Below are 13281 nucleotides of genomic sequence, written 5' to 3'. Positions count from 1 at the left end.
CTGAGTACCACGCTATTGTAAAGTATGCTATAGTCCGTTTTTCTTAAGTTTGCCCCTCACTGTAAACGTCTCTTTGAACACAGCACGAGAATTGCTAGCTGAATTACTGAGAAAACTGGTAAGCGCACATTGTATTGTAGATATGAATAATATTTTCAAAAATAAGTTTTGAACATCGACGATTTAACGTTATGTTAAGCGCCGTGCAATTTATTTATTAGTTCAGACATAAGTCCTGAGAAGTCGTCTATCCCTGTGAGGCTGTAGGTATTGGCAGATACGATTTACGAGTCTGTGAAATAGTAAATAAATTTGATGAAATTGATCGTCTGTGAAATCTGGTTAAATCAGTGTGCGCCAACCAGTTTTCTCAGTAATTCAGCTAGCAATTCTCGTGCTATGTTCAAAAAGACGTTTACAGTGAAGGTCAAACTTAAAAAAAACGAACTATAGTACAAAATGAAATATGGCTCTCGTCAATGTAGGAGGGAATGTGGCGAAACATGTTGAGTTCGAACCGCGGAAATCAGTAAATCAGTAGGGCCGGTTACTTGAACGATTTTATTGCCACCATGGTATACCGGTTTCGATTTGGCTCAGTGAATTATAATTGTACACAATCCATTGAATTACTTGTTGCAGATTTTTAGAACCCTAAATTACTCGACAATATACGTCAATCCGTTAACGAGTCATCTACGAAAAACAAAACAGAAACATCGAACGCTCAATCATTACTTCAAATCTGGGAAGGTGTTTCATTTTGAACCTCCTTGAGCTGCAATTGATGAATAAGCGAACTGAGACCTACTAGCAAGTAACAACTATCCGGATAATTGCGAATGCATACAGGAAAACTACCGTCAAATGGCATGCTGAGCTCTGAAGATTTTTTTTTTTTTTAAACAAGATGTTGATTACGGAAATTATCTGGTATTGTCAGTTGACGTCATCCAAGCGTTAGTATGAGCTAATGACGACAGGTTAATAGCAAAGTTATAAGAGGACAACCCCCAGATCCTCAACGCTCAAATCGACCCACTCCCCTTGATATTTGACCGAGATATATCATTTGTTAGCCTTGCTACCCAATTATAGACCACAATTTCTGAAACCCGATCTACCCTACTCATCTACCCGACCTCGTCAGCCCATCGCTTCGATCATCTCCCTTTCGTTATAGCCCCTCATTCGCCATCATAGTCTAGTTTCGTCAGTGGGTTATATTGTATGTTACGTGCTAATTTCAGGAGGAGGGAGTAGGGGTGGCAGTTGGAGCACGACATATTTGACATGCACAATCCGCGTCATACACACGTGAATGCACACAGACATAAACTAACTTCAGAGCAAGCGGAGGCGTTATAGTGGGTACGAGATTTGCACAACTCTTTATAACGACGTTAACAGTACGCACACAAAAATGATGCAGAAGTCTGAACTCCACGAGTAAGTGACCATTTACCGAGATATTTGAATCAATTGACAGATTCAGATTTTATGTTAGTGGGCCAAAAATAAAGCATTCGATAGGCTGGAGAATCTAATGCCGCCGAATGACCGGCGACGCGCTGCCGGACTTACATGATAGTTGTCGGTCGCAGGGGGGGTCAAGAAGCTGACCAGTCAGCCCGGTATCGACGGCGATTCTCACACCGAGCGATCACACACCGCGAATGACTGACAGTCCTCCAGCGTGAGTGAACGAATGCGTAGTGTCCCCGCGTCCGCGTCGCTGCTGCTTTTATAGGGAGCAGCGAAGCGCGTCGATTGGAATCGATCGGCCCACACGGCTCGGAGATAGGACAGCGTGTTACATGAAACTCGGTTCGAAAGAAAGTACGGCGTGTCACATTATTTAGTTGCAAAGAAAATGCTTATGAATACTATACCTACTATCATGCACCTCACCTGGGCGATCAGATTATTCAACAGCAACAAAATAACGAATTTATTATCTTTAAAAACAGCCAACATCGTGCGCGTTTTCAGTTACATTGTATCGCATAAATGGATACACGTTTGAGCATTCAAAGGCATCGATCGGGCTTGACAGATTGATTAGAAATAGATTACGTGCACGCCGCACGTGCGGGTGCACCAGCTCTTCTCGAAAGGGCAGGAGGTGCACATCGGGCACACACGGTGTCTTATCACATTCAGCTCGATCGTCAGCTAGGGCTCGCACACGACGCCGGCCACCTCGTTTCCGCTGCACTGCACGTTGACGCGGTGTTTGCAGGCCAGCAGGTGGGGTTCGCTGCCGGTGCACAGCACCTCCTGCACGGCGATGTTGGGTTTGCCGGCGCCGTAGTATGACAACCGCAGGCTCCTTCCGGACGACCTGAAAACAAAGGGCGATTAAATGTCGAACAGTTTACTGATATTTAACACGCGCAGTGGAAGGGTTGCGAGTACTACGCCCAGTGGAAGGGGGGCGGATGTCGCCCCCCCCCCCCTAAGATCTCAGCTCCCACTAGAGCTAGAAAGACGAAATTTGGAGGGTAGGTGGGGGCCTAGGGGAACTCTGTTGTGTGTGAATTTCATGACCCTAAGTCAATATCTTCAAGGTCAAATAAGGTCAAAAGTGGTCAAATCTGCCATATTAGCGACTTTTTTGCGTTTATACGCCGATAACTCAAAAAGTTACCGGCCGATTTTCTTTTTTTATTCACTTTACGAAAGAACATACATTTGTGAGTATGTATGGTGAATTTCTTGTTAATCCAACGATAAATATGACAGAAGACTGCTAAGCGTAAGATGTCGCTGGCTGAAGCGGGATCGGAGGACGCGGGAAACGCGGCAATCACAATTTTGTGTTTACACACTCATAACTCATTTGTTACCGGCCGATTTTCAAAATTCTTTGACCATAAGATTGCCTGTACATTTCTTAGTCTTCTCACAAAAATTGACGCGAATCGAATATAATCAGCGGTAAGGAGCGCCAGTGGCGGCGGAAGGTAATTTTGGATGGGGGTGCAAAGTTTTCTCAAGGGGCCCCTCTGGAAGTTTTGGCCCCCCCTTTCAATTTTTTTAGTGATTTTTATTGATTTATAAAAAACGAAAATTTTGGAAAACTATCCCCATACACACAAGTTCTGTAAAAGGCTTGAAATTGTAGTGTTCCTACCTATCTCAAATAATGAAAGCATAAAGAAGCAAATGCAGCTAGTTTTTTATCGGCTAATCTTTTAGTCTAGCCACCACCCGCAGCGTCTCAAACCACTTTTCTGGATCCGCAGTGGACCATTGAGGGCCCTACGAGACCGTTCCAAGAAGACCGTGTTTAGAAGCCCCTTGGAAGCCAACCACAAAGAGACTCCTCCAGAGACTTACATGACTCCCCAGACTGAATGAGCCCTCCGATCAGAGTCGGTCCCTTGAAAGTTGCTGAAAGGTTTCAGCCAAGGTAGTATAGGCTCGAAAGTCTTTTGAGGGCTCTCAGAAACCGGCATCGAACCCCAAAAAAGCCTGTATGGAGGCCCTCCAAAGCCGGGATGGAGGCCACAGGAGCCGATGTTTAGCCTAAAGAGCCGGTATGGAGGACTGAATAGAGGAAAGGGGTCTCAGCGGGGCCTTCAGGGGCAAGCGTTTGAGCCCCAAAAGTATGTGTGGGGTCTTAGAGGCAGGTAGACCCCTGGGGTATGCATGGGGTCCCAGGAGCTCGCGTGTGAGCCCTAATATTCGGCTGGCGGTTACTAGAACCAGCATGGGGATTCTTAGAAGTCGTTTAAACCCACATTTCATGGGTTATGAGTCCCAAGGGTCGATGTAGGGGCCATAAAAGCCGGTGTAGGGCCCATAGCCCCATAAGTTCCGACATTGAGACTTTCAGAGGCCGGCGACAGGGCACCAAGAGCAGATAAAGTGCCTCAACAAGCCGACATGGGGCCTGAGAATCAGTGTGGAATTCCAGGAGCCTGCGTGAGCTCTCGGAGACCTTCGTATTTCGTAAGGTCCACAAAGGTCGTTGGATCCTCTGAATCTGAAGTCTGCGGGGCCCTCAGAGGCCAGCATGTCTCCTGGCACCTGCCTGCGTTGAGTTGAGACCCTCCGAGGCCGTCGTAGGGTTCTTCAGAGGCAACCGTTGGCCCTTGAAGCCTTCGTTAGGCCCTAGAAGCCGTCAAGAGGGCCCTCAGAGGTCAGCATGGCCCCTGGAGTCTACCTGCGTCGAGGCCCTCAGAGACCGTCGTGAGGCCCTCAGACGCCAGTGTGGGCCTTTGGAGCTTGCGTTGGGTCTTAGAGACCATCGTGAGGGCCCAGAGAGGTCGTCAGGGCTCTCAGCCCCTCAGGGACCGTCCTGGGGGCCTCAGAAGTTGTGAGGGCCCTTAGAAGCCTTCGAGAGGATCATCAGAGGTCGTCATGAGGGTCCTTGGCCATATTGAGGGTCTTCATGGGCCCTCAGATACATTTGCAGGGCTCTCAGAGGCCTTTGTAAGACCGCTAGAGGCCATCGTTGTTAGGGCCCTCAATAGACCGTTGCAGAGGCCTCAGATGCCAGCATAGACCCTGGAGCCTGGTTGTGTTGGGGCCCTCAGAGGCACTCGCTGGGCCGTCTGAAGCCAAATGGGCCCTCAGACTTGAGTTGGGTCTAGGGCCGTCACGAGGGCCCTCGGAGACCGTCGTAGAGGCCCTCAGAGGCCAGTGGAGCCCCTGGAGTCCTGTCGGACACTCAGCGGTCGCCATGAGGGCCCTTAGTGGTCGTTATAGGGCCCCAGGGGACAGAGTTCGTCGTGAGAGCCCTCAGAGATCATCGTAAGGGCCATCAGAGGCCGTCATAGGGGCCCTCAGAGGCCAGCGTGGCCCCTGGAGTCTCCTTGGGGCCCTGGAGTCTCTGTAGGACACTCAGCTGTCGTCATGAGGGCCCTTAGTAGCCGTTGTAGGGCCCCAGGGGACAAAGCCCTCAGGTGGGAGCCCTCAGAGATAGTCATAAAGGGGCCCCCTCTGAGGCCGTCGTGGGGGCCCTCAGATGCCGCGTGGAGCACCAAACGCGGCTCGGGACACTTCTAGCCGGTGTGGGGGCCCCAAAGACTAGCATGGGGCACTCCTGACCATAATTGGACATCCCGGATGATTCCACATCAGTGTTCGTTTCCCGATCACTGGTTTTCAGGAGAAAATGTATTGGATGGTGCGACGGGCCCCTTGTACGGATTTTGGGGGTGCAAAAAGATATGTTTGCACCCCCATGTTTTTCAATGGGGGTGCAGCTGCACCCCCTGCAACCCCTATTCCGCCGCCACTGAGGAGCGCGATGTAAAGACCGAACCGTCCCGCCCCGGCACAGTCTACAATTCAGGCGGCGCGTAACGGCTAGCGCCGGCCGCCGCGCCGCCGCGCCGCCGCGGCGGCAGGATGTTTGACTTTACACCGCTATTACTAGAAAAGTTGTGACCCGATTTTTTTATTTCTTGCACGAGAAGATCCGCAGTTCAATTCTGGACAGGTAGCCAAAATTTCACATTAATATCATGTTTGCGGCGCGAGTTATTGGCGAAAAACAGGAGGGGTGGGCGAAATCCGCCCCCCCCTTCCACTGCGCGTGTTAACATATTTTTAGATCGAACGATTTTTTTTTTATGAAAAAAACGAGCCTCTCCATTTTATGTTAGAGGCTTAAATACTATTACGTGCTGGTGCATACAAAACAACTGCAACCTTAAGTTGTGAAATAAATACCTAATCGTAGCCCCGCATAGGCACACTCATTCCGTTTTTTTTTTACGGCCGCACTCTAAGGCAATATTTTTTTATGACAGTGCCTGTAAGCATTTTTGTCCGATATGACTGCCAAACATTATACCTACGCTCTTACGTGCTCAAGCTCATCTATCATACGATTTTTTGATCGAGCAACCATTCAACGGCTTTCTTACCACAACATCAATTTTTAAATGTCTTACCCGTAGCCGAGACTCTTGCAGACGACCTTGGCGTCCGTGGAGTCCCAGTTACCGGGACAGACGTGCTCCCATTTGTTATCGGGTCCACCGCGGCGGAGTTCCACCCAACCATCGCTGCACGAGCCGCCTCCGACCAGCCGGTACTCGACTGAAACGACGTATGTACCGCGGTCAGCTCATTTCTGGGGTAAGCTTAGCGTCCGTCAACTGTCAACACTCGGGTTAGGCACTCGGTATATCTACTTGGTCAAATATAACACCTCAGTGTCGGGCCAAATGATCGGCTTGAAGCACCCTATAATTGGCTGCATTCAATTCTTAATTGTACGCACTCTTTTTAGTCACAAATGTCAATGAATGGTGGTCAAAACAGAATAAGATGGAAATCATGCAGGGTCTTCCCGCACCTGAATACGATCTCCACGAGCGACCACAACATCTCATTAGTCCATCACTACGGTATTAGCCAACTGTAAACCTCCACTCACTGTATCCGAGTCTGACGATGGGACACTGACAGGTCCCCGAGACACAGCGGCCTCCGGACGAGCAGTCCTGGTCACCCACACACGCATTGTGCAGGTACACGGCTCCGACTGAAATCATAATGCGTCGTGAAAACAATTTTAGTGCTGGATTTCGTTGCAATAAAAGGCCTTTGTATGAGGATGAATGATATGCATTGGTAATGCAGGTAATTATCAACAATACAGATTGCAGAACATTCAACACTGTAGCGAAGGCTGCTGCAATGTGCACCGGCATCATGATGAACGTTTACGCATTCACAATAAATGAACATTAAGGCGTTGAAAGTCACTGTTTACTTATGTTCCGTACGAATATTTTCAGATGGATGGAGTGCTGCTTAGGTATTTGATTTGATGTTTCTGTGAGTGGCCTATAACACATAGGTATTAGGTAGGGGAAGTTGGGGGAACGCCGAAGACTTTTTTTCTGACGCCCGTAGCACGCAAGGTAGACAACATAAGCTATTCTTGTTGGCGTCATTCGAGAGGCCAGTCTTTTGCCTTTCAAACATACCAGGCGCATTTGATGAATTCGCATACCGTTAAGCGCACAAACTAAAAATATCAAAGAAGTGACTTTTTCGGCGTTGCCCCGGACTGCGGGGAAAGCCGAAAATGGGAGAAATGATCTACGGGGAATGCCGACATTGATGTTTTGCCATTTTATCTCAAACTTTATCCAGAATTGATCAAAGCTGACACGCGTTTTAACCCATTTATGCCCAGGAATATTGACCATCATGAAAATCGACGAAATCAAAACATGTTATGCTCCTACCAGGGCCTTGCATGGAATCGAAAATAATTTTTGCCTGCAGCAAAAGTTTTTCGAGAAAAACGTAAAAAACATGCGTTGCGAAATCGCAACGAAGGGCACACCGGGCGCCATCAGCGTTGCGAAAACGCAACGACGGGCACATCAGACGGACATAAAGTACACTGAACTGCCGTATATGCTAATATGTTTTGACAAAACATCAATCAACTGTTGACAACTATTGCTTGAAAATGCGGAACCCACATCCGTCGTGCTCTATAACCCGCCTAAGAGCCTCGGTGAGGAAGCATAACTTCATGATTCGCGAACGGGGAGATGGCAACACGGTCATTATCAACCATTTACGTTGTCCATTGCTGTTCATTTAAAGTTGTGGTCGACACGTATCCAGGGTGATGCTTTCTTTTTGGAAGCTAGACAGAGCCATTACCCCCACCTATCAGACCCCACATTGAATAAGTGAATACAATTAAACGGAGGATTGGGAGTAAACCAGTGCCTCACGTATGCGCGTATATCCGCAATCATTGTTAACCACCCTCCTAGGAGTAAAGTTAAATTCCATTGCAGGATAGTCGTACCCACTCTCAGCAAAAAGAAAAAAGGACCGATCCGGCTCTAACAAATTACCCGCGTAAGGCATAGCGCGTCACAACAAATCGACTCCCAGTTTATCTGTTTACACCTAATCCAAAATTGTCATGGCCCCACTCTCAGCGACCTTCACGTGTAACCTCTTTCTCGAGACAATGCCAGGACAGAATGGTGATTCGACGTCAATCCGTCCTTTCCATCTTCAGGATAGTTGAATCCTCCTCCACGCCTCAACCCCCTGTTCCGGGCTGGACCGGCAACGTATATCGCAATCGGGCAGCTCACATAGGAGCGCGCCTGTAGCCGGGTGCAGTGAGTGCTTGGGAGGGGGGAAGGGGGTGGGTCATGGGTGGCCTGCCCACTGGCTGGGCTCAGTCTCCAGTCTACGATTAACCGTGTCCGGTCAGACAAATGTCTCCCCTAATTCCAATAATCCTGCTAGCTCTAAAAATGATCTGATTAGATAAAAAGCCTATCAAAGTAAGAAAACAAGCGTAGGTATACTCCAAACTCCACATCAAGCAGCTTATGAATCTATGCGAGTTATGAATCCTAAAAACTATTATTTTTCCAGGTCCGCCCTCATTACCCCTGCCGAAGGGCTCAGCTAGCCTATCCCACTATTTACCGACCCTCAGTTATCTTTTCTAACGTAAATGTTGGTAGTCAGCAGATTCTATCCAGAGAATGGCGATGCCTATCTGTCGCCTGATACCAGAATACATCCCCGTTGTTCATTATTTATGCACAATGTACATAGTAGATCCAATTTCCAAAGGACCTAATTATCTCTCAGCTCCGTTAGCATCGCCGACCGTTTGATGCATGAGTCCTTTTCCTACCATGCGATTTTCAGATGCGTGGGAACACATTGCTTGGTGAACGAACAGTCCGAGGCCGATAATCTGCAAGAGAAAAAGAAAGGAGTGTTTGTGGCTGTTTGAGCCAGCAAATATGAAATGTGTCGCAACATTTTACGTGCGAACGCACCTTGCACTAGACATACCTATCCTATACACGTCCCTCATGGCATAGGCGGCGGAGCGGGGGGGGAGGGGGCACCAGGGCACCGTGCCCCCATTCATTTTGCCATTTTAACATTATCCCTATAGGCGTTGCATGGAAATGGAAATGGAAAGAATGGGACCAAAAGTCGGCAGTGCCCCCCCCCCCCCCCCCCTTAATTGAAGATATTCCGCCGCTACAGCCTCATGGCTACAAAATGAAAGAAAGAAAGAAAGAGAGAGAGAGATATAGAGATAGAGAGAGAGAGAGAGGGAGAGAGAGAGGGAGAGAGTTGGGGAACGAGGAGGAGAGGGAGGAAGATGGGGAGAGAAAGAGAGAACCCACAGCGTATCACGAGTGAAGTCTACTGTTGATATTCATACTTCCGCTACCCTGCCAATGTGCCCATCGTTGCGTTTTCTCAACACCGCTGTCTTTCCGATGTGCCCTTCGTTGCGTTCCCGCAACGCGACCGTAGTCATATTTGAAAATAGTCACAAACCCTTTTTGTAGCATTATTTCTGAACAAAATGCATATCTACGCTATTGTAGGGACTCTGCAGAATATGTTTACACAATTTTCATTACGATATTATTAAGCACTTGGCCTACTTATCTTGGTTTTCGTGACGTCATCACTCACAAAACCTTCGACTTCCCTCTGGGAGCTCTAGGCAGTAACTTACCGGCCGCACAGACTTGTAACTGCGTAGCATCATGCGCACAACCATGCTACATACGCTGAAACTTGTCTCATCGGTAAGTCTCTTTTACACACTTCTCAAGCTTCGATCACGTCGACGCTTGCTTGCGTTGCGAAAACGCAACGAAGGGCGTAAATGGGTTAAGAGCTTGAGGACGCGGTGCACACTGGAGGTTATTGTGTGATATAATAAGAACATGCCAGGTAAATCATTCCTTATAGGTAACAGGCCGTTGTGTCGGTTGAAAGTGTAATTTGTGTGACTAAAAATACGCGTTGCTATTCTACAGCAGTAAAGTCCACGTAGCGTGCTTTCAACACGTGCGTAATCGCACGTTTTCGGCATTACCCCAGCCTGCCATACTTTCATTTGCAGGCCCATAACTTGTCAACGTGCTGTATAAATTTCAAATAGGCAGCACACTTATGCAAAGACATGATAAAGATTACTTGACCGAATTGGCCAGACAAACGGTAGCATAATGAGTAAGAAATGCAGCTTCAAAGGCGCATGTAGTACAAGGGAAACGTACCTTGAAAACGCTCTTGGCGTCCTCACAGTCGAAGTATTCCGAATGACGACTCGTAACAAACATGCGATAATTGTAGTCACTTATGCTTCAGAGCATCACTGACAGGTGGCATCATGTCTTACGGTTTTCGAAATATCTCGAATTTCGGCTTTGCCCCAACTCCGGCATTGCCCCAACTTCCCCTACGGTTATAATCAATAGGTAACATAAAGTGCACAAGTGTGTTCTTGCCATTGTTCGGGTTCTTCGCTAAGCTATTCTTATAAAAGCTTACCGGGCCGGCACTCTGTGTTGTTGAAGTTCCAGAATCCGTCGGCACACGAGCAAACGTAGTCTTGGCAAACTCCATGAGATGTCAGAGTCTGTGGGTCAAAGTAACGCATGCAGATAAAAGCAGCCGAGGAGCATGGTCATGGGCGGAGACGTGACGAGTTTGTAAAATAATTCGATTCAAGCTAATTCGGTATCAACAAACGGTTGCAAATGAAATCAGGTATAGCACACATCACATGCCCATTGCCCAGCCCAAGCTATTATAATTACTTATTTGGTAAGAATCAACAGTAGGTAATTTTGGGCATCAGCTATCGTGATGCCAAATGTAACGCTCGCACGCACGCACGTGCAAAGAAGAACGGACGTCGACTGACCTTACAATCGGCGTCCTCCCGGCACCAGTCGCCCAGCGCGGCGAGCGGCCGACACTCTGTGTCCGACACCTGTCGAAAGCCGCGCCGACAGGAGCACACGCCGACAGGGTTACAGGCAGCGGCCGCCGACAGGCCCAGGCGCGCGCAGTCGGCGTCACTCCCACACGGCAGGCCGAGCATACCGCCTGAGGGGATACGACATCGGCGGGTCAGCGCCACCGCCCGGGGTTTGTGAGATGAGGGCTCATTTGGAACGTTCAGTGATCGCTGTTTTACAACATTGATAGTACATCGGAAACTGCATTGAAAAAAGAAACGAACAGGCTAAGCTCTCTAAGTCGAATGGGATGTCCTCAATTATTAACGTATACAGGTAGAATGTGCAACGATAACTTCAAAAGACGGGGTTCCAGTGCCATTCTATCAAACATTATCTTATTCTTATCTCATCGTCAGTGGCGTGCTGCTGACTTACAGTTGGCGGCGTCTGGCGATCTGCCGTCACCTGATGAGCCGGCCACGGTCCCGGTAACCTGAAGCAGGCAGTGGGCGAGGGCAGTGCTCAGTTCCGCTGTATTGTCAGAGGGCAGTGACAGCACTCTCCGCCAGCACCCCGCACAGACTGCCGCCCGAGGGCCTCCATCTGCTCCGCCAGACGGTCCTGCTTCCGCTGCAGCTCCATCTGCGACTCGTGGAGGACCACCAGGCGGGTGTGGATGTCGGTCAGGACATCACTCAGGAGCTCAACCACCTGGAGCTCGCTACGTACCGGTTCTGAACTGGCCGAGTGAGGCAGACTGGAGCTGGCCAGACCCACCAGGAGAGCTCCCATCAGGAGCTTCACTGTAAACGGCTTCATAGTCTCCGTCTGAGGGGCACAGACTGCGGAGCGAACCCAGCAACGTGCGCAGGTCGACTGATGCAGTGCCGACCTGCCCAGGCTTATTATTGCCTCCGCGAGGCCGCGGGCGGAAGCGTCTGACTCAATGGCAGTGCAGTGGGATATTCCGACCAGTTGCAGCAACTGGCAAGTTCCGGTACCTACTGATAGTGCGACACTGTTTGTTTAGTGTCGCGCCAACTCTCAGTAATCAAACATTGGGTTGATAGCTGAGCGGGCCGACGCGTCACAACTAGACCGAATAAAATCATAAACATGCAACGAGGCAGGGTGTATCGGGGAATCGTTGCATCAGCTGCGGAAAACGGAGACTGAGTCACGACTCGCAATTTCGTTTAGGAAACGCAATTTATGATTTTATAAGGAATCTCCTCACTTGCATTTTGCAGGCAAGAAGAAAATTGTTTGAACAATTAAACATAGAAAATATTCTTTTTTGTCTTTTTGGGTCATGGAAGGTCATGCAAGGAAAATGTCTACAACGTTATAGATACAAATGGATGCGATAAATTCAACGACAATATTTTCAATATTTATTACTCCATAGGCAGTAATTTGTCAGATGACAAAAAAGATGGCAGTAAAGTAATGATATCGTTGTCAGCCAGCTGACTAGTAAACATGTCCATAAAGTTAGCGTCGTATTCGTATTCGGATTCAAATTCGAGTAATGATTTCGCTCAAAATTGGCATACAGATAGCCCATGGCACGCTGAGTTCGAAAATGGTGACCTTTTTTTCCTAGGTCAAACCGTTTGACCTTGAGAGGTCAAAATACTGCGTACCCTGTAGAATCTTTGTTTATGGTCCGATTTGAAAAATTCGACCACCAGTGTGTTCGTCTCATCGAGAAGCAGTAGCACATTCAAAAAAATCCGAGGTCAAGGTCATAGGTCAAGGTCAAGGTCACTTTAAAAATCGCCGTACCCTATAAAATCTTCATTTTTGGAGCTATCGGAAAATTTCGGCCACCACTGTGTTCGTCTCATCGAGAAGCAGTAGCACATTGGAAAAAATCCGAGGTCAAGGTCATAGGTCAAGGTCAAGGTCACTTTAAACGTTAATTTTAGTCCCCGTACCCTGTAGAATCTTTGTTTATGGTCCGATTTGAAAATTTCGGCCACCACTGTGTTCGTCTCATCAAGAAGCAGTAGCACATTCGAAAAAATCCGAGGTCAAGGTCATAGGTCAAGGTCAAGGTCACTTTAAACGTTAATTTTAGTCCCCGTACCCTGTAGAATCTTTGTTTATGGTCCGATTTAAAAATTTCGGCCACCACTGTGTTCGTCTCATCGAGAAGCAGTAGCACATTTGAAAAAATCCGAGGTCAAGGTCATAGGTCAAGGTCAAGGTCACTTTAAAAATCGCCGTACCCTATAAAATCTTCATTTTTGGAGCTATCGGAAAATTTCGGCCACCACTGTGTTCGTCTCATCAAGAAGCAGTAGCACATTCGAAAAAAATCCGAGGTCAAGGTCATAGGTCAAGGTCAAGGTCACTTTAAACGTTAATTTTAGTCCCCGTACCCTGTAGAATCTTTGTTTATGGTCCGATTTGAAAATTTCGGCCACCACTGTGTTCGTCTCATCGAGAAGCAGTAGCACATTCGAAAAAATCCGAGGTCAAGGTCATAGGTCAAGGTCAAGGTCACTTTAAACGTTAATTTTAGTCCCCGTAC

General features: G+C 48.1%; 1 protein-coding gene across 1 annotated transcript; it reads right to left on the bottom strand.

The window, feature by feature from the left end:
* Positions 1-1208: 1208 nt before the first annotated feature.
* On the bottom strand, positions 1209-11632 carry LOC122373918 (deleted in malignant brain tumors 1 protein-like). The gene is made up of 7 exons (XM_043352372.1): positions 11472-11632; positions 11178-11235; positions 10703-10887; positions 10327-10414; positions 6398-6505; positions 5910-6057; positions 1209-2344 (listed from the first exon to the last, which is right to left on the bottom strand). Exons 1-7 carry the CDS (start codon positions 11559-11561, stop codon positions 2176-2178), a joined length of 846 nt encoding a protein of 281 aa, XP_043208307.1. The 5' UTR covers positions 11562-11632; the 3' UTR covers positions 1209-2175.
* Between the last annotated feature and the right edge of the window lie 1649 nt (positions 11633-13281).

Source organism: Amphibalanus amphitrite, unplaced genomic scaffold (genome assembly GCF_019059575.1).
Source record: "Amphibalanus amphitrite isolate SeventyFive unplaced genomic scaffold, NRLGWU_Aamphi_draft 001571F_arrow, whole genome shotgun sequence".
Lineage (NCBI taxonomy): Eukaryota > Metazoa > Arthropoda > Thecostraca > Balanomorpha > Balanidae > Amphibalanus > Amphibalanus amphitrite.
Note: the sequence above shows the minus strand (reverse complement) of the source record. Positions and strands in the feature narration are given on the sequence as shown.

Coding starts and splice junctions, on each gene's coding strand:
- LOC122373918 (XM_043352372.1), bottom strand. CDS start 11,561: ATGAAGCCGTTTACAGTGAAGCTCCTGATGGGAGCTCTCCTGGTGGGT. Junction 10,888..11,177: donor ATCGCCAGACGCCGCCAACT/GTAAGTCAGCAG, acceptor GTATCCCCTCAG/GCGGTATGCTCGGCCTGCCG. Junction 2,345..5,909: donor TGCAAGAGTCTCGGCTACGG/GTAAGACATTTA, acceptor CTTTGTTTTCAG/GTCGTCCGGAAGGAGCCTGC.